Here is a 24,777-nt window from a genome sequence, read left to right as displayed (position 1 = left end):
AAAACCTTTATTACCTTAACTGGTCATTTTTAAAACACAAATAGTTAATGAACTTTGTTGTTTACGCGACTGCAGTTGGAACGGCAAAAGTTTTTTTCTGAAATTTGTGCGACCTGCGTTCTTGTCCTCATTAAGCTTGCTGTGTGTGCGACTCATAGCTGTGGTATGTAAAGCGTGCGTGCTAACAATTCTTCCACATGGTGGACCAAAGGATTGGCTGTTCTCACCAGGATGTAAATGTAACCGGCAACTCATGACACTACATAAACGATTGACTGTCTGATCGCTGCATTTTGGAGTCACATTTGGCTATTCCTTCCTTGCTTGGACTGTCTGTGTGAAAAGTGCATGCCAAACCAGTGCAGAGTCCTCTTGGATAATGACATCCACGGTGGTGGTTTATTAACAGCGAGGAGACGATCACCACAGTGGTGAAGAACCCGAGAATGAGGAGGCACAAGTCCCCCGGCATGACCATCGCTGGAACCCACCGCTCGGAGATGACCACCTCAGAGACCTCCACCACCAGGACGAGGAAGATGGCGGCTTCCAGGAAAAGCGCGGTGCCAACCTTCTACGTCACAGAGGCTGAGGGTGTCGAGGGTGCCAGTTGCGGTGTCGTGGAGAGCAAACCCAATTGGGTTGAGGTGGAGGAGGTGATCGAGTACAAGGTCAATAAGTCTCCCAGGCTGTCCAGGAGGAGGGGTGTGTCACCGGCCATCTCGGATCGCTCCGCCAAAAGATCTCCTCCGGAGAACCCGAATGCAAATAATTCCAACAACAATTTGGTGGAGATGGGAGGCGGCGCCAGTGGCCAGATGCCGTCCTGGGAGGAAGAGGAGGCTCCTTCTGGTTCAGGAGATCCCCGTGAGCTCTCATCTGTTCTTACCACAGCTGGGGAGGCTCGTGAAGACCTGGAGGATCTGCAAATTGTGGTCTTTGAACCCGATGATGATGAAGACCTTGGCGGAAAGCAGGAAGCAAAGACACTAACACGTGGAGGTCGCGTTCTTGCACTGGAAGACTTGGAGGATTACATCCCAGAGGAAGGAGAATCTTACGGAACGACCGGCGACAGTCCCGCCGAGAAGCCCTGTGAGATCTCCGTGCTCCAGAGAGAGGTTGGCGGGTCCGCCGTGGGTCAACCGGTGCTCCTCAACGTGGGACGCCCCGTCACGGCTCCGAGGCAGAGGAGCGGATTTTTCTCTCGCTTCAGAGAGCACCTCCCCGGCAATCTTTTCCCACCGAATGCGCCGCAAGCTCGCGGCGCCCAGTCGGAAAGGCGCGTCCCCATCCAAGTGAGCCACGCCGAGCTGGAGGTGAAGCCTTCGTACTGCTCCGAGGTGCAGCGGGTGGAAGGAGGGCAGCGAAGCTTTAAAACCAAAATATCAACTCAGACGTCCGGCTATACATCCGTGGGAAACCCGCTCACCCTTCAAATTAGCGACAAGCAGCAGCAGAACCAGTAGCTTGGAATTCTGTTCGGCGCCATCCTCCTTAGTCTTAAACGACATCGGTTTGAGTCCTCGCCTAACGTTCGGTATATTTTCAGCTTTGAACAAACCATTCCATGTGACAAAAATACTTCAAGATGCGACGGTAACACGTGTTGACGCGATCCCGATAAAAGCTGAGTGATCGTCACCTTCGATTCACGAAAGGACCGGAAACATGTTTGTTTCTGTGAGAGACTCTGGGGAAAAAAAATAAATAAATAAAAAAGTCACTCAAAGGAACAGAGAGACAGACAACCAATTGACGTGTACATTCACGTCGTCAACGAGTGGGGAAATAAACCCACGCTGCTTGTACGGAATTCAAAGTCAAACGACGTTTAAATAAATAAATCATAAAATTCTCTACTCAGAAACACCAAATTGTAATTGATGGAAGCATTAGACATTTCCATATAAATCGTTCTCGGTAGCATTTAGGTATGAATTAGGTGCCTTATTCAAGTTTTGTTGCTTTGTGTTGTTTTAAACAGGAACTACTTGCAATGCTCGATTTTAAACGTTCACGTTCATCTTTTTTTCGGTAGAAGGAGTTGACGAGATATTGAAACCCATTTTTTCATGTTACGACATTTCTAGCGCCATGATTTGTCTGAGTGTGTCCATGCGGTGCAATAGCGTGCGCTCACGGGCTCGTTTTCAGTTCACTTCAATGATTTCACTGCATGCTGCTTTTCCAAAGCGCTTGTGACGATTTAAATTGAGAGCGATTAAAGTCCTCCAGAGTTGAAGAATTCGGGTTGTGTGTAGTTCGGAACACTCTCAAAGGATTGCAATTGCTTGGGTTTTTTTTTTTCAAATGTGTTGTTTGTGAATGGCAAAACATGTTTGCTTTGAAATGTGTTCAAATCTGAATATTAAAAAAAGAGAATATTTTATGTTAAAGATCTACAAATTGTTCCCGTTTGCTTAAATAACTTTTCACCAGGATACACAAAAAATAAAAATGGGTGCGTTTTCTGGCAAATTGAGGTCCTAATTAGAATGATTCCAAGACACTTAAAATAAAGAAACACGGCATTTCCTTTAGTTAGAATCCTCAAAAGTTCACAGAAATAAATTCAAATGCAGGTTAAATACACAGAATTGTAAAAACAAACAAACAAAAAAAAACTGACACGCTCACCATGTTTGTTACATGTTATAGAACATACCAGTAATCCTACTACACCCTTTTTTTTAAATAAAAATGAGCAGAAAGTAAAACATGAAGTGGAATTCAGTTTCAGTTGACAAAAATTCGGTGAAGGGATGTGTTGTTTTTTTTTCATCATCACATGATTTTACACTGATTAATCACACAAAGCACAATGACTCACGAACAAACGGCCAAATAAAAGTTAGCTTGACAGACCAGTCGGTCAACATCTCGGAATGAGTTCAGTTATGTCCGGTTTAGAAAAAAGAAAAAAAAAAAACTGTTGCTGACTGCATACGGTAAAACATCTGCCTAGCAAGCTGACAACATAACACATAGCAAAGTTTCTAGAGCACAAATTATTATTATAAAAAAGAGGAACGCTCTCCTTGTCATTAAAAAAAAAAACATCTTCCACTTTGATAATAATAACTATGTCTAAAGACATGTAAACCTAAATATTTGGACAAATATGCTCAGGGAGCTTTTCCAGACCAACTTTCTTGGATGGAATGTTCACAACGAGGTCGATGGTTTTGTAAGGAGTGAATGGTGTCATGTCATGCTGCGTCCTACGAAGACATGTTGATTTTCTTGACCATGTTGATTTCCTAAAAGGAAAAAAAAAAGATATTTATACATCGTCATTTCAAATTGAGTGCAATACATTTCAGGGTTGTCACTCAAAGATTTAAGACAGTGCTTGTATCTGTAACATAAAAGATAAACGTCTTTGTGGTTAAAAATGAATTCAATGTATCACTCAAGCGGCATGTAATAAAATAGAACCGCTGCAGTTTATTATTCTATGTAGCAGCCGAGCTTAAATAAAACAATTACAACCGTTTATTTAACGTCGCATCAAAGTGAAAATGAAACCATTTGCAATGGTTAAAGATTGATCAAATGCAAAATGAATTTCACGCACAATAGTTACTGATTCATTAAATGTAGCATCCAAGATGGATAAGAAAACATAATTACATGTCATGAAAGGTGGCATGCAAGAGACAATCACGTTGTAACGTCTTTAAACTTGCAATAAAAAAAAATATAGCATTACAACTCGGTACAGATGCTCGTCCAAATTGTGATTGTGCAGCAACATTTTTGGTGTAAGCTGTCACCAGCTAAGGCCGATTATATAAATAATGTATTTTCTTTTACGTGAGCCATAACTCGACTTGCTATCGACGTAATAAAGTGATAATTCCATTTTAAGTGTCACTGCTTGCTTACTCATCAATACGCTGAGAAAAAGAAATGCCTTCTCAGTAATTCTGACTGGACAGTAAAGTAAAAATGAACCACGAGCCTAACCCTGTTTGCCAGCGATCCTAATCACACCTTAAATAATTTTACACGGACCATTAAAGCGCTATGTTCCTGAGGTAGCTTGCGTGTACGTGACGCGACATAAAGGAAAGCCGTGTTGAGTGGGACGCCACGACTGTCAACCGAAATCTAATTTAAGCTCACCTCAAGAAGAGCATCCCTTAAGCGCCCGTAAGCGTCTTCCAGGTTGGCATTGACGATGATGACGTCAAACATGTTGGGTTCTTTACCTGCACGGGAATACAAATACGGGTTCTGGACTTCATGATCTTCATACTGTAAACAAACCCCCCCACGCCCCCCCAAAAAAATAACTTACCTAACTCAATATCCACTTTGGCGGCATCCAAGCGCCTCTTCAGGCTTTCTTCCGTCTCTGTTTGTCTTGCTCTCAGACGGGCTTCCTGAATGAATACGAAAAGCATGACTAGGACAGGTTTATTGTCAAGAACAAGTACTCCCTTTGAGTATTCACCCGTACCGCTAGTACTTAAGTCATTCACTACCGGTCGAGTTAAAAAAAAAAGGATCTTTGACGTCTTAATCCGTCAATGGCAGTAAATGAAACAAAAAAAAACACATTTACGTAATTCTGACAATTCAAATGATGATTTGCCTTTGTGTCAAACTGTTGCAGTATAGCGCCAACTACTGCCAAGGAGGACTTACTCAATATCAATTTTTCTTTTCCCTTAAGTAATGGTGGCCGGTACTGGCAGCCTCCAAGAGTACCCGATCGGCCCGATACGGAAACCTGCTATCTGTAATCACCCAACCCTAATCATGAGTATTTTTTAATTATTTTTATTTATTTATTTAAAAAAGGAACAATAGTATAATATATATATATGGCAGTGTGTTTATAATTTGCCCTGCTGTGACGCACAAACGGGTTCCTCGCTTTACAACATTTTTAAACAAACGAGGTGCAATTAACTACTTTACGCCGCATACTGAGAATATGAGGTCATAGAATGCAAATTCGAGTTGTGTTGCAGCCATAGGAACAGAACTCAATCGTAAAGCGAGGACCGCCTGCATATCGTTTTTTTTTTTTTGTTTGTTTTTTCTCACCAGGACATCCAAAGATGGAGGCTGGATGGAGATGTAGATGGGATTGAGGTCTGTCTTCTTGATATTCTTCACCCCTTGCATGTCGATGTCGAGTATGCAGATGAGGTTGCGTGCTTTGACGGCCTGCACGGCGGCTCGGCTCGTCCCGTACATGTTCCCGGAAAACTCGGCGCTCTCAATGAATTCGCCTTTATCGATGGCGGTCTGCATGGCTTCCCGTGTGACGTAATGGTAATCTGGAAAAGCGGACGGGGAGGTCACATGATAATGATGTTGTCACGTATAACAAAAAGAGGAGAAAATCAGAAGCACCTTTGCCATTCTCTTCTCCAGGTCGTGGGTTTCTTGTTGTATCTGAGCGAGGAACCAAAATCGTGTTATAAATATGGATCGGGACCGTCCATGCACCGAGAAAATGATCACTTCAATATGGAGTCATTTTGTATTTTATAGAATTGTTTTATGGGAAAAAAGTAAACGTTGACACATTGTATTTACCCGCAATTCAGTTTTATTAATAACGGAACTAATAGTCGACAGACAGCGGGCGTGAGGCTCTGAGATTATTTTCTAAACAAAGTCCATATGTAAAAGTAGCCTATAGTGACAGTTGAGTAGCTTAAAAAAATAATAATAATAATATGCACTGAACGTTCCGCATACTAATTTATAAGTGTAATTGAGCTGCTTGGTGATAAAGTGCTGCCTCCACAAACGAAAGTACAATCAATGCTTTGATGGTTTTTAAGGGGGTTCGCGCTCGATTTTTTTTAACCACTCAGTGCTGCCAGCCTCATCACATTTCTTCTCATAAATTTACAAAGGAATTAACATAACCTCAGTTAAACGTCACCATGTCGTAAACAGATGAAATTGAAAGAGAACAACAGAACAACTCACGCGAGACGCTGAAGCCAAAGACGCCACTGTATTCTTTCATGAGCTTCTTGAGCAAAGTGCTTTTGCCCGCCCCGGATGGGCCGCTCAGCACCACGGGCCTGGGTCCAGCCATAGCTAAAAAAAGACAGAAGAGAGGGAAAGAGGGCACACTGGAAATTGAGAGGCTGACTCATAACTTTGACTGAAAACAACATTGCAGGTTTCCAGGCTGACAAACGAGACTTTTCCAAGACGTGCAATCAACACCCTCGTGGAGTCATTATTCGGCTCAAATTACAGAGGAGTTTTCCGCTTGTGGAAGCAGGAACGCAAAAACCTGCGATATCCCAGTCACCACCACCGTATCTGAGCTCCGTTGCAATGCGCACCTTTTACTATCAGCCGTGCCTGACTCATGAAAAAGATTCTTTCCCTCCTTGCCTTGCCTGAGTGCTCACAGTTCAGATAGCACTCTCAATTGAGCCGAGCCAGACGGACAGGCTTGGGCTAAATTGACATACCCGTCCTAGTAATGCACAAAAAATGTGACGAGAGCAATCGGGAAGCGAGAGTTACATTATCACAGAGGTTTTAAACCATCACATGCAATAATTACATTAAATGTCAGATGGGGCGTCGATTAGTGTCAAGAGAGGGTTGGCAGGGTGATAGCTGACATGCAGAAAATTCGCACAGCAATTTAGCAAAAAAAAAAAGGCTGCATTTAATAGCGTTCTCGTCTCCAAGCGATCCCGATGCCGCCTTGTTGTGTTTGCAGGTGCAAATGACAAGAGTCCTTGTGTCCATTGTCTCTTCCTTTAAAGGCCCAGGGACTTCCTTTCTTCCACTCCCACATTGATGATCCTTGTCTATTTTAATCCCAACTTCATACAGCCAAAGAGGTTTTTAAAAATCCGGATCCCATACACTAATTGATTTTCTTTTGATTGACACAATTAGACATCAATGTGGCATTTTTTAGAAAATACCAGATTTAATGATGGTCTTTTTTTCAGTTTATATACTAAATCGTTTTACTTTAAGTAAATAAAAAGCAATGACTGGAAATAAAATTGATCTATACGACACCACAACCACTGACAGACTTGCAACACCAAACTTGTGCAGCATGACAGGAAATTAGATATTTGACTTTAATCAACTCCTGCTGACTCTCATTGCAAGCAAATCATGTGAGATTCATTCGCAATGGTTGGGCAGGAACAGTCATCTACTGTCTGCAAACATAATATGTAAATGCATATTACAATCGAGTTACAGCACGATAACAATGCCTGTTTCGGTCCGACATGTTGGTTGCTAAGTATTTCAAACTTCCACCCTGATCCAATTTCTGTTCTTCCTCGATTGTAGTTTCATAAGCAAAGACGCGATTAAAATATCAACTATATTGCACTCATGGGAAGAAGTGATAAACCGATGCATAACGTGTGACTTCTGAATAACATTTTGCAATATGAAAGAAAACACCAAGTGATTATAAAACGTCTACAAAAAGTCTTAACAGGCAAAAAAAAAAAAAAAAGGAATTGTAGCATCTCAAAGGCAGCCTTTGCCACAGCTGATCACTGTGGAGATATGGAACAAATAAACACATTTGTTCGTCCTACCTGAGTAAAGCCGGGCGAAATATCTCATATACATCGGCGGTTACTTAGACGTCACCTTCTGAGGACGTCCCCGAGGGATTGTGCTCGTCCTCGGGCTCAGGATGAGCTCCTTCGCTCGGAGAGACATTTTGCGTTGGTGTCGTGCCTCCTACGTCACTACCAAGCGACCGAGAACGTAAACAAGCTGAGTGCGTGAGCGACGGGATGTGCACGTTTACACGACACGAAAACAATAAAACACGGGCAGATTTATAAAAGGATTTTTAATCCAAAAAGCATACGGTGCTTAAAATTGTTTAATTAATTGTAATTTGAAACTCTGCTACGCATTGAGAAAACTACATTGAGGGAAATATTGAGTGATCGAGTGACGTCAGTAGTATTTTCCATTCATGTAAATACATGTCCATATTTATGTGTAAAAAATGTAACAGTCAAATCGCACCGGGGGAAAGTCGCACAGCGAACCCAGGGGAAGGATTAAGCAAGTACCCGGATGTAAGAACGACGGAGGCCGCTACCGTGTGGCTAAAGCTAACTAGCTAAATTTAACAGGCGCCTTGGCTTTTCCAATAAAAAGAAAGTGAGGAAGGACAAAAATGTTCGGTTCTTCGAGAGCCGGAGGGGTTCGAGGAGGCCAGGACCAGTTCAACTGGGATGACGTCAAGGTAGACAAACACCGAGAGAATTATCTGGGTAAGTGTGCAAAGCAATGCTAACAACAAGCGTGTTTTAGCTAGATAGCAAGCACAAGCAGTCATACAAGAGCTAATAAATTAGTGAACGTGCTAACGCGGCGTCCTAGCGTGTTTCTTACTTTCCACCGCCGTGTCCTTCATCACAGAGATTCTTGATGGATTCTTATTTGTTTTTAACTAGTCCCGTGTTCCGCTTAAGTCCAATTCATCGCCCACCCAGAATTGATCCACGTAGCCGCTCCGCTATTTGAGCCCCCCTTTCAACTAGGTCAACATGCTGGCCACTGTGTTTGCGAATTGCTGCATTAACTCAAATAATATGAATTTGACACTATATTTGAATTATGTCCTAGGATATCAGACTGCTTGGAAATATTTACAAGATGCTCAGATGGCCCGAAGTGATTTGGATCTGTCAAATAAAGCCATGCTTTAAAAAATATATATTTACTGTATTATTGATGAATTGTGCAAACTAAATATGCCATTGTCCTTTCTCCCCATACTCAAGGTGTTATTTACATCCCAGCCTTTATTGAGCTGAGGTTTCTGTTTTGCATTAGGAAAATCTCAAGACAAACAACCAATCAGTCAGAAAAAGTATGAATACTGAAATAATGATCTCATATCAATCACTTCAGTGACAAGTGTGAAATGTGGGCCCGATTAACAAAACACAAATCTGATATTTTCGCTGAGATATTTGAACTATTCTGTTTTATGGATGGCAAAAGGTTCTCCCATCTGATGGAAGACATTTGAAGTATTCTGTCCATCACTATGCATCGCCGTCATAGGTAGACAAAGCAAGATATATTTGTGATCATATTTGTCATACAAATACACCCTGAGCTCCCATGGCACACTTTTGGGTCATCACTGATCTGTATTAGATGTAAGAGCAATTATCACTTAACTACTACATTTGCGTTGGTGAGTGATTAACTATAGTCTTTTCAGGCTCAGGCACAAATTCGGATTATGTTGGCGCTAAAGATACAGAACCGAGGACACGCTGTATTTCTTATGGATAAAATAGTTTTCCACATTTTAGTGTTTTTGTTCTTTCTTTCAGGAAATTCTCTCATGGCTCCAGTGGGTCGATGGCAAAAAGGAAAAGATCTGACATGGTACGCTAAAGACAAAACAGGCCGCGCCCGGACTAAAGAGGAGGAGCTCGCTGCTGTCAAGGCTGCAGAACACGACGCATTGATGGCTGCCTTGTAAGTGTGCCACACGGAAAGTTTTACCGTAATTGGTAAAAGAATAAATCTGTCTAAAAGTGTAATGTGTTGTCATTGTCAATACAGAGGTCACAAGGTTATAAAGAGACAACCCACTGGACTGACAAAAGAGGTGCTGTATTCCATCTTGTTTTCTTTGACCTCAAAGTTTCTTTTTTGCCATTTTGAAGAAAGAAATCCGTTAACCCAAATGGCCGACATTCACGCAGGATTTGGCAGATATGTGTCGAAGAGATGACGATGATGGTGAAGAAAAGAATGTGGATCGGCTCTCTGGATTGGGAAGCTCCAGGTGATTCTTTTTTTTTTTTGGGGGTCATGGTATGAATTTTTTTTAAAGACTCTTAAATAAGTGTAATACAAAAATGCAAATTTAACCACTACTTAATGAACAAGATGTTCAGGTTTGCTTATTGTGTAGTAGCGCACTGACTGGCCACTTCCCAGTCGTAATTGCGTCCCATTAACAATGTTCCTCTTGACATTCAACCTCAACAAGCAGACGAGAGCCGTGTTCTCCTCCTCCCAAGTCTGATGACTGACAAGTGTGTTTATGTCTCTATTTGCAGCGCCGGCTCACGGAAAATGATCCTCTCCCAAAAGGAAAAGGAAGCCGTTAAATTGGGCCTGCCAGTTTTTACAGTAATGCCAAACACAAACATTGAGAAATATTTTTGGATTTGTTGTGAAAAGCTCCAAAGGTGAACACAATCTGCTCCATGATGCTGGTTGACACTCCTATTTTCTTCCTAATTGAGATTAATTAAAAAAAAATAGTCAAGAAAAAAATAAATCAATCCTCGGGATGCTGCCTGAGCTGAATTCTCACGAAATCATCTCGCATCATGTCACGCATGATGACTTTGTGTGACTTTCCAGGTTGTGTTCAACTTTTGAAGGTGGTTCCACGACATACATTTCTACTTTTGAGTTGGCTCTTTATTTGTAAGGGTTTATTATCTACAACTTGATGGGACATGAGACAAGTAAATCTTTTTTTGTCTGATGTTACTTTCAGCACCATAAGACTGCAAATCGTACGGAAACCTCAACTGCAAAGGCATCAGAGAGTGCAGAAAAGGTAGAGGTAGAGCAACGGTGAGAAAGCATTTGTACCACACGACATTAGCCACACTTGCATAATCTATTACGATCAGTACAATACGAGCTGTATCAAAAAAATATTAATTTATTCACAGTTTTAGCGTCGGTGTTTGCGGTGCAATACAAAAATAAACATGCGTTTCCGGTGTTGAGCGTTCTTTATCTTTTTAAAGGTAGGCTTTTAAATGCAAGTCATCTGCAAGTGTGCCTAATGTGGAGTCCATCATTTTTGTCTGGAAAAAAATCATTTTGCAGTCGCAGTCAGGCTCTTCACAGCTTTTGTTTTTTAAAATCTTTTTAGCCAGGAAAGTAAGAAGAAAAAGAAAGAAAAGAAGAGCAAAAAGGAGAAAAAGAAGAAGAAGAAAAAGAAGAGGCAGAGAAGTGACTCATTCTCCTCGGATTCAGATGATGACAGGAAGAGGTTGGTTTACGAGCAAGCACATTTTAGGAAACCATGTGTTTTGCGTTCAGATGCATTTCTGCGGATTGAAAAAGCTTCACTAGAGGGCGCTAAGGCGTCACTCACACTGTGCTTGACTTTTTAAAAATGTGGACTCGAATTGTGAGCCTGATGCTGTCCAGTAAAGCGGAGGCAGTCCAAAAAGGATTTGACTCAAGTGCATGGCGGTCAGGCATTTATTAATACAAATAATAATAATTCCAAAAGTTAACATGGGGGCTTTTATTCGGAAATATAACAAATGCGTACAATGTATGCAACACTTTGTTTTGTTTTTTTAAAATAATTTTAAAGAAAAATAAATCAGGCTTGATTATAATAATAATAATATATAAATAATATACAGTATTAAAATATTATTGAAACATTTATTTATATCAGTAAAGTTTGAAAAGTGGAACTCATTGTCCAGAGTCATGAAATGGCAATTCATCCCTAATTTCTCTATTATCTGCAAAAGCTTTTTGATGGTGTCTTATATTATATATAGTTATTATGTCTGGAAGTTTTTCTTAGCTTTTGGTGTAATAATGAAGTGTATAAAAAAATTAGGTCATTCAGTTTTAATTTTTACATGTAACTACCAAAATAAATGAAGTATTCCACTAATTCTTATTATATGAATTTGTTCTTTCACTGAGCTGAGCCGAGCCTGTCTCTACATTGACATTGGAGATGAAAAAAATGCTACTATTGACAAAATTCTTTCATCCGATGTGAGAGTAATAGAACGCACACAACTCTACGGAGGCAACTTGGATTCTTATCTCCAAAATGTCTGCCTTCGCAGAACAATTGCAACGGTTAGTTTTCATGATTGAAGAGCGGATGAGAAGCCGCAGTCCGATTATCTGCTGTCTATTGCTCTTCAGGTCCCGAAAGGACCACCACCATCCTAATCCATCATACCACAGTCAGAGTGGAGCCAGACCCCATGACAGCCATTCAAGGGGGGGAGCAAAGGCACAGCAGCAGCCCCCACGCCCCCATCATCGACAGCAGCGCCACGACACAGACTCCTCAGACGGGGGGTCCCCTGTCCCCCGTAACCCCTCGGGCCACAAGACGGCCCCTGGCGGTGCCGCACAAAGCCGCAGGCGACGCCACGACACTGACTCGGACAGCTAATGTGCTTCTTCGCCAACCCCGCCCCTCCCACTCGCTCTCTCATAAAGACGCTCTTCAGAAGCTTGACCGCTCCTGAAGACCTCATTTACCTAATGGAGGCTTTGAGGGCCATTTTTGTTGATGGCCTTTTATGACCGATTTGTTGTTTTTTACCCGCAATCACAATGATTAAACCTTCGAAATAACATTCAGAATTGGCCTTTAGTTATTTTTTGCCATCTTACTAACTAAGCCTTACGACTAACACGATACCTCAGATTGCCACAGATCAGGAAGTATATCTGACTGAGTACATTAAATACATCAATTGAATTTATTCGACTGATTGTCAATTGCATTAAATGCACAAGCTGTATAACTATAATTTGAAAACAACCAGAGAAGCTCACCAACAACCTCCATTAGGTCACACGTCTTCAAAGGGTGAGTAGTTTTACTTTTGGTTTATGTTTATACAGTTGTTAAGAAGGTATATTTTTACAGTTACTACGCAAATACTGACGTCAATATTATTTCGCTGAAATCGTAACGCGTCACCTCTAATGACAAGCATGAAAAGGACCAGAGAGGTTCGCCATTATTTCAACTCTCTCCAAAAGTTGAGTAATTTTACTTGATTGCACTTTTATTAACATGTTTAAGACATCCCTGTACTGGTTTGACCAAGCAAATCGCTAACCCGAATGTCACAAAAGCGTAACGCCAGCATGAAAATGACCCAGAGAAGCTGGCCAACAATCTCCACTGTGTCAGGCGTCATCCAAGGGTGAGTCGTTTGAATTGAGTTGACTTTTATCATACAAAGGTTAAGACATCCTTGTGATGTTACCAAACAGATGCTAACCCAAATATCCTATACTTGAAAGGGTGACGACGCGCAAAGAAAATGACAGCGGAACCACTGTGTCAAGCGGCGTATTGAAACGGTGAGTAGTTTTACGTAATTATACTTTTATTTTAGAGTGGTTGTGGTATGCTTGTATTGAAGGAATGCCTCTTTGACGTTAACATTTAACACTTGGGTTTGCATGTAAAAATGACATCAGTCCCAAAATCAAAAACACCCTTCCAATCGATACTCCACATACACAGGCCGAAGCGCACAAGAGCAAGAATGTGCACACCAACCCCGACTGGTTATGTTTCGGACATTTAGCGACGCTAAAGTCGTGTCGACTCTCAGGAGGCAGACTGCGGCCGACAGCGGGCATCATAAAATGAGCAGATTCTACTTTTTGTGACTTGTCTTCACAGGGTGAGTCGTTCTATTTCGTTTTTCTTTTATTATCCAGTGGAAAAGAGATTCTTAAGTTAAAATCAGACTTAAATTATAACCCGTGCAGTTAATCATTTAGTTTGAGCCTTGAACAAAATCAATTAAATTTAGCATTTAATATAAAAATAAAATCAGTTGTAAATGATGACTTGGAACTTGTAGGCATCCCCCGCCCCTCAATAATGCTACTAGAGACCGGTTTAATCCCTTCAAGGTTCGCGCCTCCGACTGGTACACTTCCATTGTCAGAGCTGCTCCGAATTGAGCCTTGTGTTGTGTTTGCATGATGTGCTCTGAGCAGGGGGGGGGGGGGGGGGCACTTAAAAAAAAAAAAAAAAAAAAGAGCAAGGGATTCATTGAAGACCCCCCCTTTTTTTTTTTAATGCGTTAGCGTGCCACACACAAACCAAGCTGATGGAGCAGCAGGAGAGGACGGCCCACACAAAGCCTCCCTATGAGCAGCCCTGGACTTGTCCTCCCCGCCCCTTTGCCACCACCTCCATTTTTTAAGCTTGGCTGCTTGAACCATAGCAGCCTAATCAACCTGCAAGAATGCCCTTCTCGGCGCAGTGTGCACGCCGCAGGTCACTTGCTGCTTCAGGCTGAACATTCAAGTGTCCTACAGCCACAGGCAGCACATTGCTCCCCCCTGGGTCACCTAATGAGGGCAGCGATGACCACCCGCTTTTTTTCTTTAGCTGTTCATCAATCGAGACAAGATAGAAGCTACCCAAAAGTAAATTAAAGTAATTCCCCACTTCATTTGCTGAGCATTTTTAGGTAGGATAACTCGGTTTGCGTGACCTCAGACTGGGTTGATCTTTGACCCGAAAGCACACAGCCAAGATATGAAAGGGGTGGCTGAAGGACAATCATGAATGTCTCTCAAATGGGCCAGCCAGAGCCCAGACTAGTCAGAAAGAACATCCCTGGAAAGGTCTGAAATTGGCTATGCACCGATTCTCGCCATCCACTTTGATGGAGTGTGAGAGGTGCTGCAAATAGGAATGGGCCAAACTGCCCAAAGATTGCGTTGTGGTGTCATAGCCAAAAGACTGGACAGTAATTGCTGCTGAAGGAGAGTAAATATCAGCCTTACTTTAATCCCCCCCCCAAAAAAAATTCAGTAGCATCTTGCTCATTCACAGGTCAGTCTTGGTAGTACGCGATTAGTGTGCTGTGCTTTGTCAACTTGAGGACAGCCCGTTTCGTCGTCTTGTGTGGTGTTCTGCACATTTAAAAAAACTGTGTACCCCGTTTGAGGCAAGTGTCTTAAAAGAATAGCAAATCATTCCGGATTAATGGCATTCACGGTTAATTTTGGAACATTGCACCACTTTTATTGCATAGTACAAAGAAAAATCACTTTCACATACATTGAATCCATTCACTTTAATTACAGTGCTTCTTTACTCACAACACCAAAAGATTAAATCAAAACTGTCAAGTTATAAATCACAAAACCACCCGACCCCCGGATATATTAAGAGCTGTGCAGTAACAGTGAGGGAAAAACAAGAGGCAACACTTTTCTTTCTGGATGAAGGCATAATATAGTTTTCTCTCTACACCAAACGTGCCAACGTGCAAAGCAGAAAATGTAGAAAAAATATGTATTGCTTTTGAAAAGCTTTGCCTTACTTCCTAAAAGGCATTAAGGACAACCATGACATTGTACTGTCACGATGCCACCAGTACAAGGTGTGAAAAGTTGTGCATTGGTTTTCAGTTAGTGTATGCTCTTTAAGGCAAACGTGGACCTGAGACAGACGAAATAAAAAAGAAAATGCCATTCCAACAGGATATGTTGCATAAAACATTCCAGTGTTTACAAATAGGAAGCAGCTTGGAGATTGATAATCTGGCAAATTGCCGCAAGTGCATTTTTTTTTGACCAATTGATATTATGTCTGCTGGGAAAAGTTGATTTCACACTTCCCTTATTAATCACCCAACTGAGAGTCAAACAAATCAGACTAGGGAAAAAAAAAAAAGTCACGTAAAGCTGGCCCATTACCAAAATCTATTAGACTTACATAAAAATACAAACGTGTCAGCTTTGGCCGAACGGAGTAGTCGTCCAGTATGTCTGCGGTAACAATCGCTCAGTAAAGGCAGAATGTAAAGAAAAAAATAATAATGAGGTGACTGTTAGTTATTCTTGAGCCTGTTGGACAACCAATCAAGTCCCTCGTAGAGGCCTTCCCCGTTTGTGGCGCAGGTCGCCTGGATGTACCATTGTCGGCCGCGTAGGGAGTGAAGACCCAGCTTGTCTGTGATCTCAGCTGCCGTCATGGCATTGGGCAGGTCCTGGCAACACCACAGCGCATTCATTTCAAATGAAACCCAACAGGACGAGAATGCTTGAAAAGGGTCTTGGAAAACTAAATGGAAATTAATGGTTGGTGACATTTAGATTGTTTTTCTCCTTGTGCAAGTCTGCTGATGTTGAACATACTTGGGGGCGTTTGTACGATTTTGTTGTGCTATTTTCATGCACGTAAATCAGAACTCTGAAAACAAATTCAGGCAACCAGCTCACCTGTTTATTAGCAAAAACTAATAGCATAGCGCCACTCAGTTCGTCCTCCGACAACATCCTCATGAGCTCCTCGCGCGCCTCACTACATCGTTCTCTGTCATTGCTATCCACCACAAAGATGAGACCTGCGACAGAAACACACTTTAGGTGGGGTAAACGCGCACACACACACACAAACAAACAAAACTTGTGCAAAAGGGCGTTTTCTCCTCGAGCAGCTGTGATACTGTTATAAACAGTGTATCGAATTAATCCTTCTTAGCTACCAATATATTTGCCAAAAGATATGCGGTGAGCACATGCTCCTCACAGCTACTTCTCCTACATTATACCAAAGTTATAAAAAGACAGCATTACTTGTTCAGTAATTCATACTGTTAACTTTAAACCATGACAGTGTCTTGTCTGTCACTGCATCCGTTTTCAGAGCAGTGAGCTCTCTAAAGTGAGGCAGTGAGACAAGCCACATTAGAGATGTTTGAAAAGAGAAACAACTAGTTTCCCTGCGTGGGTTTAGAACATTCTGTAAAAAATGTGCTTATTCGGCACAACAGTTACATCATTTCCATGGAATACAGTGTGATGCTTTCACACATGCCTTGCGTGTTCTGAAAGTAATGACGCCACAGCGGCCGAATCTTGTCCTGACCGCCGACGTCCCACACCGTAAAGCTGATGTTCTTGTACTCCACCGTCTCCACATTAAAACCTGCCAAGCAGAAAGTACGATCATGTTATAAATGTTCTTACCCAAAACACTGACAAACATCAATGTGAATTACCTATTGTTGGAATGGTGGTGACAATCTCCCCGAGTTTGAGCTTGTACAAAATGGTGGTTTTGCCAGCGGCATCCAAGCCCACCATGAGGATCCTCATTTCCTTTTTGCCCAAGAATTTAAACAGGTTTGCAATCATGTTTCCCATGTCTGAATCTTCTCGCATCGACTGGTTGCGCGACGCGCTCAAGTGACGTCGCAGAAATGGGAAGCGCTATTAAAAACAACACCCAAGCATATATGATGAATACTTGAATATTGAAATACATGGAAATAAAGTAAGAACGTTAAAACCAAATAAGCACCGATTGGTGTCGATGACGAGTCGAATATCAAATTACACGGAAATAAGCCGCTTGTTTTCAGTGCTAATGCTAATGCTAATATGGATGCAATTGACAAGTACAACATCAAGTCATCACGGAAGCAAAAAAACTTTATGTCGCGAACTAAACTTTACAGCGGCACTCATTTGAGTGGTTATTTAAACTTGGTGCCTTAACGAAAACAGACGATTTTACGCTTCGGCAAAGTTACTCAACCGGTTAGGTTAGCATTTAACAGCTTGCGTAGATAAGCTTTTAGCTCGGCCGCTTGTAATCAACGCTGCGCCTCGTTTATAACGAAACACGACGCGAGAAAAGACGAAGTTGAAGTGGTTTCTCAGCTGATCACTTACCGGGAACTTTTACGCTGTGGCGTCTTCGAGGCGTTTCCTTCAACTGGGAAATGGCGACAATTTGACACGTCCCAACTTCCGCCGTGGCTTCTCTTCCGCGTTCCTTCCGTCCTTTCCGCGGGACATCGCCCCCTGTGGTCAAAAGGGGCACTTCATTAGGCATAGCTGTTTTTAAAAAAGGAGTAAAAAAAAATAAATACAATTCTTCACTCTAATTAAAGTAATTTTATAATAATAAAGGTGCACAGTTTTGTGGGCAAGTTCCTATATTTAAAAAAGTATATACCATCGAGTATAAAGAAGTTTTCGACGTAAAATGTCATGTGATTTTGACAGGTTCAACCCCCCCAAGATCAAAGTAGTGTATATTTTTTTACATTACAACAACAAAACATATATATTCTTTAGATGAACATGTTTATATTTTCGAGAACAGTCGTATATATAAGATCTGTGTTTTTTAGATACAAGCTGTACATATTCAATAAAAATATTTTGATAAAAATGGGAAAACATCTTAAAATATGCCACTTTATTTTAAGATTACCACTACTCTCATAGTGTATTTTTCTTTTACCACTTTAAAAATGAGCATTGAACATTAAATCTTGAATCAGAATAAATATTAATAATGACTAAGAACACAAACCTACTATTATTTCCAAGTAAATCAGCAAAGGTATTAGTAGTAGTGCTGTGTTTTAAACAACAATCAATCCACTTCCTTTTTCTTTTTAAGCAGAGCAGGTCATTGAGGAAAAAAAAAGAGCTCATTGAGGAGCCAGTTGAATTTTAACCAGGGTCAACTATGCCGGCTACCCCCAGCAGGGGGGGCAGCAGGAGGCCAGTGGAGTTTATGAGCTGGTGACGGACCACACAGAGAAGGGTCATAACACTGCCCCCCCCAAAACCATAATTTGTGTTTGGCCCTGCCAAGCCTGAGATCTCTTTCAGCATATTTGCACGCATTGTTGTCATTCATGTGGGTGTTGTTTATCCGGAAACAAAAATGATTTACAATGGAGACTCCTCTTGAAAATTACTTCTCAATCATTGTTTAGAGTGAATATATTTTATTTTCAGTCAGTTGTACTCATTCAAAAAAAAAAGAAGTCAACATAAACTTACTGAAGTGCACGCAAACCGATTTTAAACGTGAACTTAGACCCCAACACATGCAAACAAATCCAAATGCGTGCATATGGCGTTCTTTCGGTTCTTACAGTTTTCTTTGTGTGCTCCTCATGAGCGACACAGCAAGCCACACGTGTGACAGTGTCTGAGCAGTGAGAGGTAGCATGGTGTCACAGGGCCAAAAGAATAGAAGGAGAAGAGGAAATAGATGTTGGCTGACTTTTCGCTTTTGTCACGCAACAGCGCCGACTTTAGATCGCTTCGTAATCGATCCCTCTGTCCAGGGCATGTCGCCACGTCTTGTAAAAAGTCTTCCACTCTTCCTTAGCCATCCGTCCAAAATCGGCCGTGTCATCTTTTATGGCTCAGTCCAAAATATGACTTCAATACGTTCCAAAAAAAGAAGTCTGAGGACTAGGAACAATGCGAGCGGTGATGTTAGCTTAGCTCGTTGTTGTTTTGTAAACAGTCATACCACTGACCTCGCTGGTAAACAACTTGAAATTGGCTTCTATAAATCACACACACACACAGATACACTTGGCGGTTTTCAAAACCACTCTTGACTTTTTCTCGCTCTTTGCCTCATCCTTTAATTTCATGCTGAAGACACCCAGTCAAAGAATTCTCGATTCCCCCCTCCAAAAAAACAAAGCAAAACAAAACAAATGGTCTTTTCCTTTCGGTTCAGGTGGTGGTCAGCCAATAAAAGCGGTCCGTCAAATCTCGTCAGAGTCAATGGCTGATTAGGAAAAAAAAAAAAAAAAAACTCTCTTAAAATGTTCACTTTTTTTTTTTAACGTCAAAAACTTGTCACATTCTGTGTTGCATGCTTGTTGTTTAAAAGAATGAAGAGGCGTTGAGTCGGGAGCTTTGTGCTTTCTTGACCGGTTTGGAAAGCGACATTTGCATCTGAATGCTTCCTCTGTCATTCCGGTGACTTCACGCACACTCGGGCCACTCATTGCTCGGCTGCGTTCTAGTTTACACTCGATTGTCCCACGTCAGCCGATTTCGATGGCACGTCCGCTATACGTTGTCAGGTTGGCTGACAATGAAATAGCGTACAGTTGCACAACAGCGACGAGAAATACGAACGAGCCTGCTTTAACGATGGTACGCCATAGGCGAATATGCCAATATTTTATAGTTTGAGAGAATGTAAACTTTGTGATATGGGATTTGCCAAGAGAAAATGTCACGCAGTTAGCGTTAGCATTTCAGATGTTAACTGACGTTACTAACGTCCGATTCAGTATGTGGCGCAGCAGCCAGATAAAAAGTTGTAAAGTTCCGATGACAAACGCAGGGATTTTTTATTTTTATTTTTATTTTTTTTTATTGCTTTGTCAGGACCAAAACAATTCTAATCTTATGAGAATAATGCCATTTTTCCATGATGTAGTCTTACTTTTACGATTTTTAAATTGAAGTTCACAAAGCAGAAAAGTCATAGTTTAACTGGTAAACAAGAAACCAAAATAAACTTTATTCTTGTGAGGCTACCGTATGCCTCTTATTCTGGAAACCATTCCTTCATTCACCAAAACCTTTCTGCCCTCAAAAATCTGTTTTTGATAAAAAAAAAATAAAATAATGACAGACTTTATTTCTGAAATAGTATGTGTGCCTTTTGTAAACAAAAGTCATATCAAATTTCAAATGGTGATATTTCATCGCATCGGAGCTTTTAACTCCGCCAAAGTTAAGTTAAGGAGGAGTCGTTAGTTTATCTTGCTTCTTTTATTAGCGCGCCAGGCCAAAATCGTAGGGATGCCCTTTTCCAAAATATTACGACATAAAAATATTTTTTTTTTAAATAATTTTGCAAACTCACGAGCAGGAGTCTGAAAAACAGCCATAGAAGACATTCATTATGAGATGGAAATTGTCTGCAATTTGTCATTTGGAATCTTTTGATCCAACTTTTCAATTATTGAACATTTTCAAAATCCTCGTCAATGGTGGTCAAGATGTGGTTCGCGGGCCGCATGTGGCATTCTTTGAATTTTCTTCACATACATTTGACTTATTTATCTTCATTTAATAAGTACTTCATTACATCGAATTAAGTTAAGTATGAATAGATTTTTTAATTATTTAATTTGTATGATATTATCAATTATTTATTTATTTTTTTTAAATTTTTTTTCAAGCCTCATTTACAAATGTCCTGGCCCATCTGCCCCTTTTAAAAGTCAAATGTGGCCCTGGTGCAAATCTTTCAACATGATTCTAAATGACATTTATTCCGCAAAGAACACCTTCAGGCAGCCAGCAGAACTGCATGTTTGTTGAAAGCGAATATATATTTGAAAAATACTTCAGTAACTTACTCCACCCCGGTCAAAATCGAGATTTAGCGCCACGCCGCCATCCTTCGTCGCCAAGCTGCTCGAGGTCCGGTTAAATCCATCATTTCCTTGCTCCGCGTGACATGTTCTTTGCACCTTTTCGCCGTCATATCTCAGCACATACTGACAGTTGTGATGGGTGGACACAGGACTATAAATAGGACAGTAGGGGGTGAACATACGCCCGACCCCCCCAACTCCCACTCTATCCAGTCTAAAAAAGCAAACCGACAAATTCTGATCGCTCGACAAATCTCCTGCACGCACGCGAGCAAAATGTCATGGTCTCGTTAAATCCCTCTTAAATCGTTTCCCCTGAGAGCACCTTGTCCCCGATGGGGGCCCCCCAATACCCTCAAAACATATCGCTGCACATCATATCAGAGCAATATGAATGTATGACTGAGTGAAGGAGTGGGGAGGGCCTGCCGGGGGGGTCAAAGAGGCTTCCGAGGGTGAGGGAACTCAGTAGGGGCCTTGCTCCCCGCTAAGTGGGGATAAAAAACACTCAGCAAGGGGCATGGGAATGCAGTGGCCCATATTCTGCCAGTTTAGTCACGAGCAGGACACATCAGGTTGAGAGAGTAATTGTCATTTAATGTAGTTTTAAAAAATAAATTAAATAAAAAATGGTTGGCTTCAGTATTGCGCCAAAAACGGTCCGATTCGGTCCGAGACGTAACGCAACTTGGAGGGACAGGCATGGGATGCCTCCCTCTGCGTCTCGTGTTCAGGATGACGGCTCGGGCCAAAGGCTCCAAAAGAGGCAGGAAACAAACCGAACATTATTACGGCCGCCATGAGAGGATCCGCGCTGGCTGGAGCTGGAGCCAGCGGGCACCGTACCCCACGCCTCTCACAGTAGGGGGCGCCACGGAGGGAGACAGGCCGAGGGCAAAGGATCAATGTGCGGCGGTGTCGTCTGCCAATCACCTTTGTGTGCTGATTGAAAAGCTTGCTAAGCGGATTTACATACGATTTTACACTCCGCCCCGGCTACATGCGGACACGTTTGATTCCGAGTGCGCCGTCACGTCCGTATACGCACAAAATCGGTGCTTCCTTTCTACTCCAAATTGCATATTGATGAGACGCAACGTTCTGGGAGAATATCCTCGGAACAGATGAGACCAAAGTGGAGATTTTTCAGGTCTAAAAGAATGGAGGCTCACTTGTGTTCTGCGGCTGCTTTGCCACTTCAGGATTTCTTGAATCTGTGCAGGAGACGTTGAAATCTCAAGACTATCAAGGCATTCTGAAGTCAAATGTGTTGCCCGGGGCCAAAAATCTTCATCTTGGCTATCTTCTGGCGCCGCTTTGCTACATTTGGCCTCAGGATATCTCGAATCGGTGCCGGATGGAATGGAAACTCAAGACTATCAATGTATTCTGGCGAAATGTGTTGGAAGGCTTGAGACATGGCGGAAGCGCCGCCCAGAGTATTTCAAATCGCCGTCGGTTACAATGAAATCTCGATAATTATCAAGATATTCGGCAAGAAATTTAGTCCCTCCTGTCCGAAAGCTTGGTCTTGGTTCTGTTTTGGAGCTGCTTTGTTATAAGTGGCACCGGCTGCCTATTATCGGGTCAAGTGGACATTCTACGTTCGCTGTCACCCTTCAATCCATCGAAGTCGAAGTGGCTGAAGAACACGAGAGTCAATGAGCGACATCGTAGGACATCCGTGACAGAAGGTTTGAGACGAGCCCTCGCAGGATGCGCGACTTCCCAAAAGACACGGGGGCCTCTTGATGTCAGGATGCGCCAATTGTTGCCTTCCAGGATGTGGGCCTTCCTGGCAAGGCCATAAAGGTAAAGACGAGCACCGTGCCAGGGAAGTGGATTTGGTGGCGGAGGGTGACTTGGTTGCGATGTGAGCCGCATGGTCCGTTGCTCAAAAGCCGAGATTCACAAACTTGTGGGTGAGCCTTTTTGGAAAGTTGCTTCGAAGATCAAAGAGTCTTTGCGAGATGAAACGAAATGGCGAGTGAAGGTGTTTTCTTTGGAATGAGAAGTGAAGTTGATTCACGTTTGCCGTGCATGCAGATTTGTTTTCTAATCCCTGCCGTCCCGGGACCATTAAATGGTCGTGGTGGGCGGTCAAGGCCTTCAAGGCCAAAAATCAAGAACTCATGATCATATTTATGATACACGTTAATATCTAAATATTTAGATGAGTTTGTATCCAATGAGAATTCAGCTAGCTTCTGTTGCCAGGCAGATTTCATCGCATTTCTACCACCAGCTTCACTATTTCATCCACAGCTCCATCTAAAATGAAAATATGGTTCAATATTTTTTATAAAACGCTATATGCTCGGCGTCACAAGACGAGACCGGCCTGCTCGCTAAAGGGAAAAATCTTGCGATCTTTCTATGCCGGTCTGTCCAAGTATGTCTTAACGTGAAACCGGTCTGGGGCGCAATAAATGTTCAGGACCGCTATACTGCCACGAAAGGGACATAAGGAGAAGAAAAAATACAAGTCATGGCTAACCGAGAGAGAAAAAAACCCAACTCTGACATAACAGGACACAGTTAAATGTAATTGGATAATTAGTGGTTGGGAATTTGACTTCTCCCGAGTGATTATCCTGCGGTGAGGCGCGTGCTACCGTTAAGTGTGATTTCCCCTCCCGTGTTCGACTTGTTCGATGTTGACGATTGCAAATCTTTTTCGGTGTGGTTGGCCCGAGCCGCAGGAGGAGAAGGAGAGCCAATGAGGAAGCTGGCGCTGTTGCTGAATGCGGTTCGCGCGTCACAACCACGCTGCGGTTCTTCGTTTTAATGCACGTTATCCTCAAGCTCAAGTGGCTTTTCTTCAGGTATTGCGCATTACGAAAACAATTGAGGACTCGAAATTAGGGTGAGACAACTTCTGAAAGTTGAAAGCTCGGCTGTCGGTTTGAATCATAAATTGGATTCGATTCTCTTTAAAAAAAAAAAAAAGTCCGATTGATTCAGCCGATAAAAAGAAAATCAGACTTGGGAAATCACAATTGCCCCACTACTGGTGAGTTATTTTTGAAAGCGGCCCCACGGGCTACTCGTGGTCCTCGGCAGTGGTCTCCAACTTCCGGTCCGCGGGCCACTTATATAATAAATGAAAGAGAAAAAAAAATCTTGCATTAGTTCCGGTGTATTTATTATTCGAGGCTGAAAAATATTTAACTTTGAAGAGTAACCGATTACTCCGCGGTACTTCGGTCTACGCTAATTGTCGCCTCACTCTAATATTAAACGCACAACCGACAGCACTATTTTCGGACTTGCATGAACTGGTCCGTGAGCGGAAAAAGGTTGGTCCCCACACTGGTCCTCGTGTTGAATATTGGCAAGTCGCGACAAAATCTTTTAATGGGGACCAAAATTAATTTGCGGGTGTGAAAAAAAACTGCAGCTCTAATGTTTTACTTCACCAGGCCGATCCCAAAACGTGCATGAAATGCAAAACATCAGCCGATCCGATCTGAATAAAGTCGATTATCCAAAGTTTCCACGACGATGAACACGTTTCAAATTGTTTTCAACATTCTCAACGGGCCCTGCGTCATCAAAACATGTTGATGTTCACACTCCGTGATATCATTCTCCAATTTTCTGAGTCATTGTTTTCATGTAGACAGAAGGCCTATTTGCGTGTGGCGCACCTGTCTGCCTCCAGGCTGCGCAGTCTACTGCAGCCTCTCATTTGTGGCTGGCGCTGGTGTGCTAACGCATTAGCGGGCTTGTCGCGGCACCTTATTGAACGCTTCCGACCGGCTGCCTGACGCGCCTGACGGGGTCAGCGGTGTCAAACCGATCGCGC

At 42.2% G+C, this 24,777-nt stretch overlaps 4 protein-coding genes across 5 annotated transcripts in view; 2 read left to right on the top strand and 2 right to left on the bottom strand.

Annotated features, from left to right (window-relative positions):
• Window positions 1-2,525, top strand: part of obscnb (obscurin, cytoskeletal calmodulin and titin-interacting RhoGEF b) — a 48,628-nt gene extending 46,103 nt beyond the window's left edge. The window contains exon 80 of the mRNA XM_088310213.1: window positions 410-2,525. Coding sequence (XP_088166339.1) covers window positions 410-1,469 — 1,060 coding nt within the window. The 3' untranslated portion in view covers window positions 1,470-2,525. The remainder of the gene's footprint in view (window positions 1-409) is intronic.
• On the bottom strand, window positions 2,520-7,739 carry guk1a (guanylate kinase 1a). The gene is made up of 7 exons (XM_088310521.1): window positions 7,572-7,739; window positions 5,962-6,075; window positions 5,374-5,415; window positions 5,062-5,297; window positions 4,307-4,391; window positions 4,132-4,217; window positions 2,520-3,263 (listed from the first exon to the last, which is right to left on the bottom strand). Exons 1-7 carry the CDS (start codon window positions 7,603-7,605, stop codon window positions 3,225-3,227), a joined length of 636 nt encoding a protein of 211 aa, XP_088166647.1. The 5' UTR covers window positions 7,606-7,739; the 3' UTR covers window positions 2,520-3,224.
• On the top strand, window positions 7,610-12,514 carry c12h1orf35 (chromosome 12 C1orf35 homolog). Its single transcript, XM_088310520.1, has 8 exons — window positions 7,610-8,267; window positions 9,345-9,492; window positions 9,580-9,625; window positions 9,723-9,805; window positions 10,083-10,155; window positions 10,532-10,611; window positions 10,919-11,038; window positions 11,950-12,514. The coding sequence occupies exons 1-8, from the start codon at window positions 8,171-8,173 to the stop codon at window positions 12,203-12,205; spliced, it is 903 nt and encodes a 300-aa protein (XP_088166646.1). The 5' UTR covers window positions 7,610-8,170; the 3' UTR covers window positions 12,206-12,514.
• A 2,281-nt stretch (window positions 12,515-14,795) lies between these two features.
• LOC148326411 (ADP-ribosylation factor 1-like) lies at window positions 14,796-17,613 on the bottom strand. Of its 2 annotated transcripts, none has more exons than XM_088310686.1 (5): window positions 17,482-17,613; window positions 16,806-17,016; window positions 16,622-16,732; window positions 16,024-16,148; window positions 14,796-15,791 (listed from the first exon to the last, which is right to left on the bottom strand). In XM_088310686.1, the coding sequence occupies exons 2-5, from the start codon at window positions 16,966-16,968 to the stop codon at window positions 15,633-15,635; spliced, it is 558 nt and encodes a 185-aa protein (XP_088166812.1). In that variant the 5' UTR covers window positions 16,969-17,016; window positions 17,482-17,613; the 3' UTR covers window positions 14,796-15,632. The 2 variants fall into 2 exon arrangements, with proteins under 2 accessions (XP_088166812.1, XP_088166813.1); XM_088310687.1 differs by having other exon boundaries at window positions 16,806-16,905; window positions 17,482-17,598.
• Between the last annotated feature and the right edge of the window lie 7,164 nt (window positions 17,614-24,777).

This window comes from Idiotropiscis lumnitzeri, chromosome 12, assembly GCF_059441095.1.
Source record: "Idiotropiscis lumnitzeri isolate Australia: NSW breed Sydney's pygmy pipehorse chromosome 12, RoL_Ilum_1.0, whole genome shotgun sequence".
NCBI classification, from domain to species: domain Eukaryota; kingdom Metazoa; phylum Chordata; class Actinopteri; order Syngnathiformes; family Syngnathidae; genus Idiotropiscis; species Idiotropiscis lumnitzeri.
The sequence above is the reverse complement of the archived record's forward strand: the minus strand, read 5'-3'. Positions and strand labels throughout refer to the sequence as shown.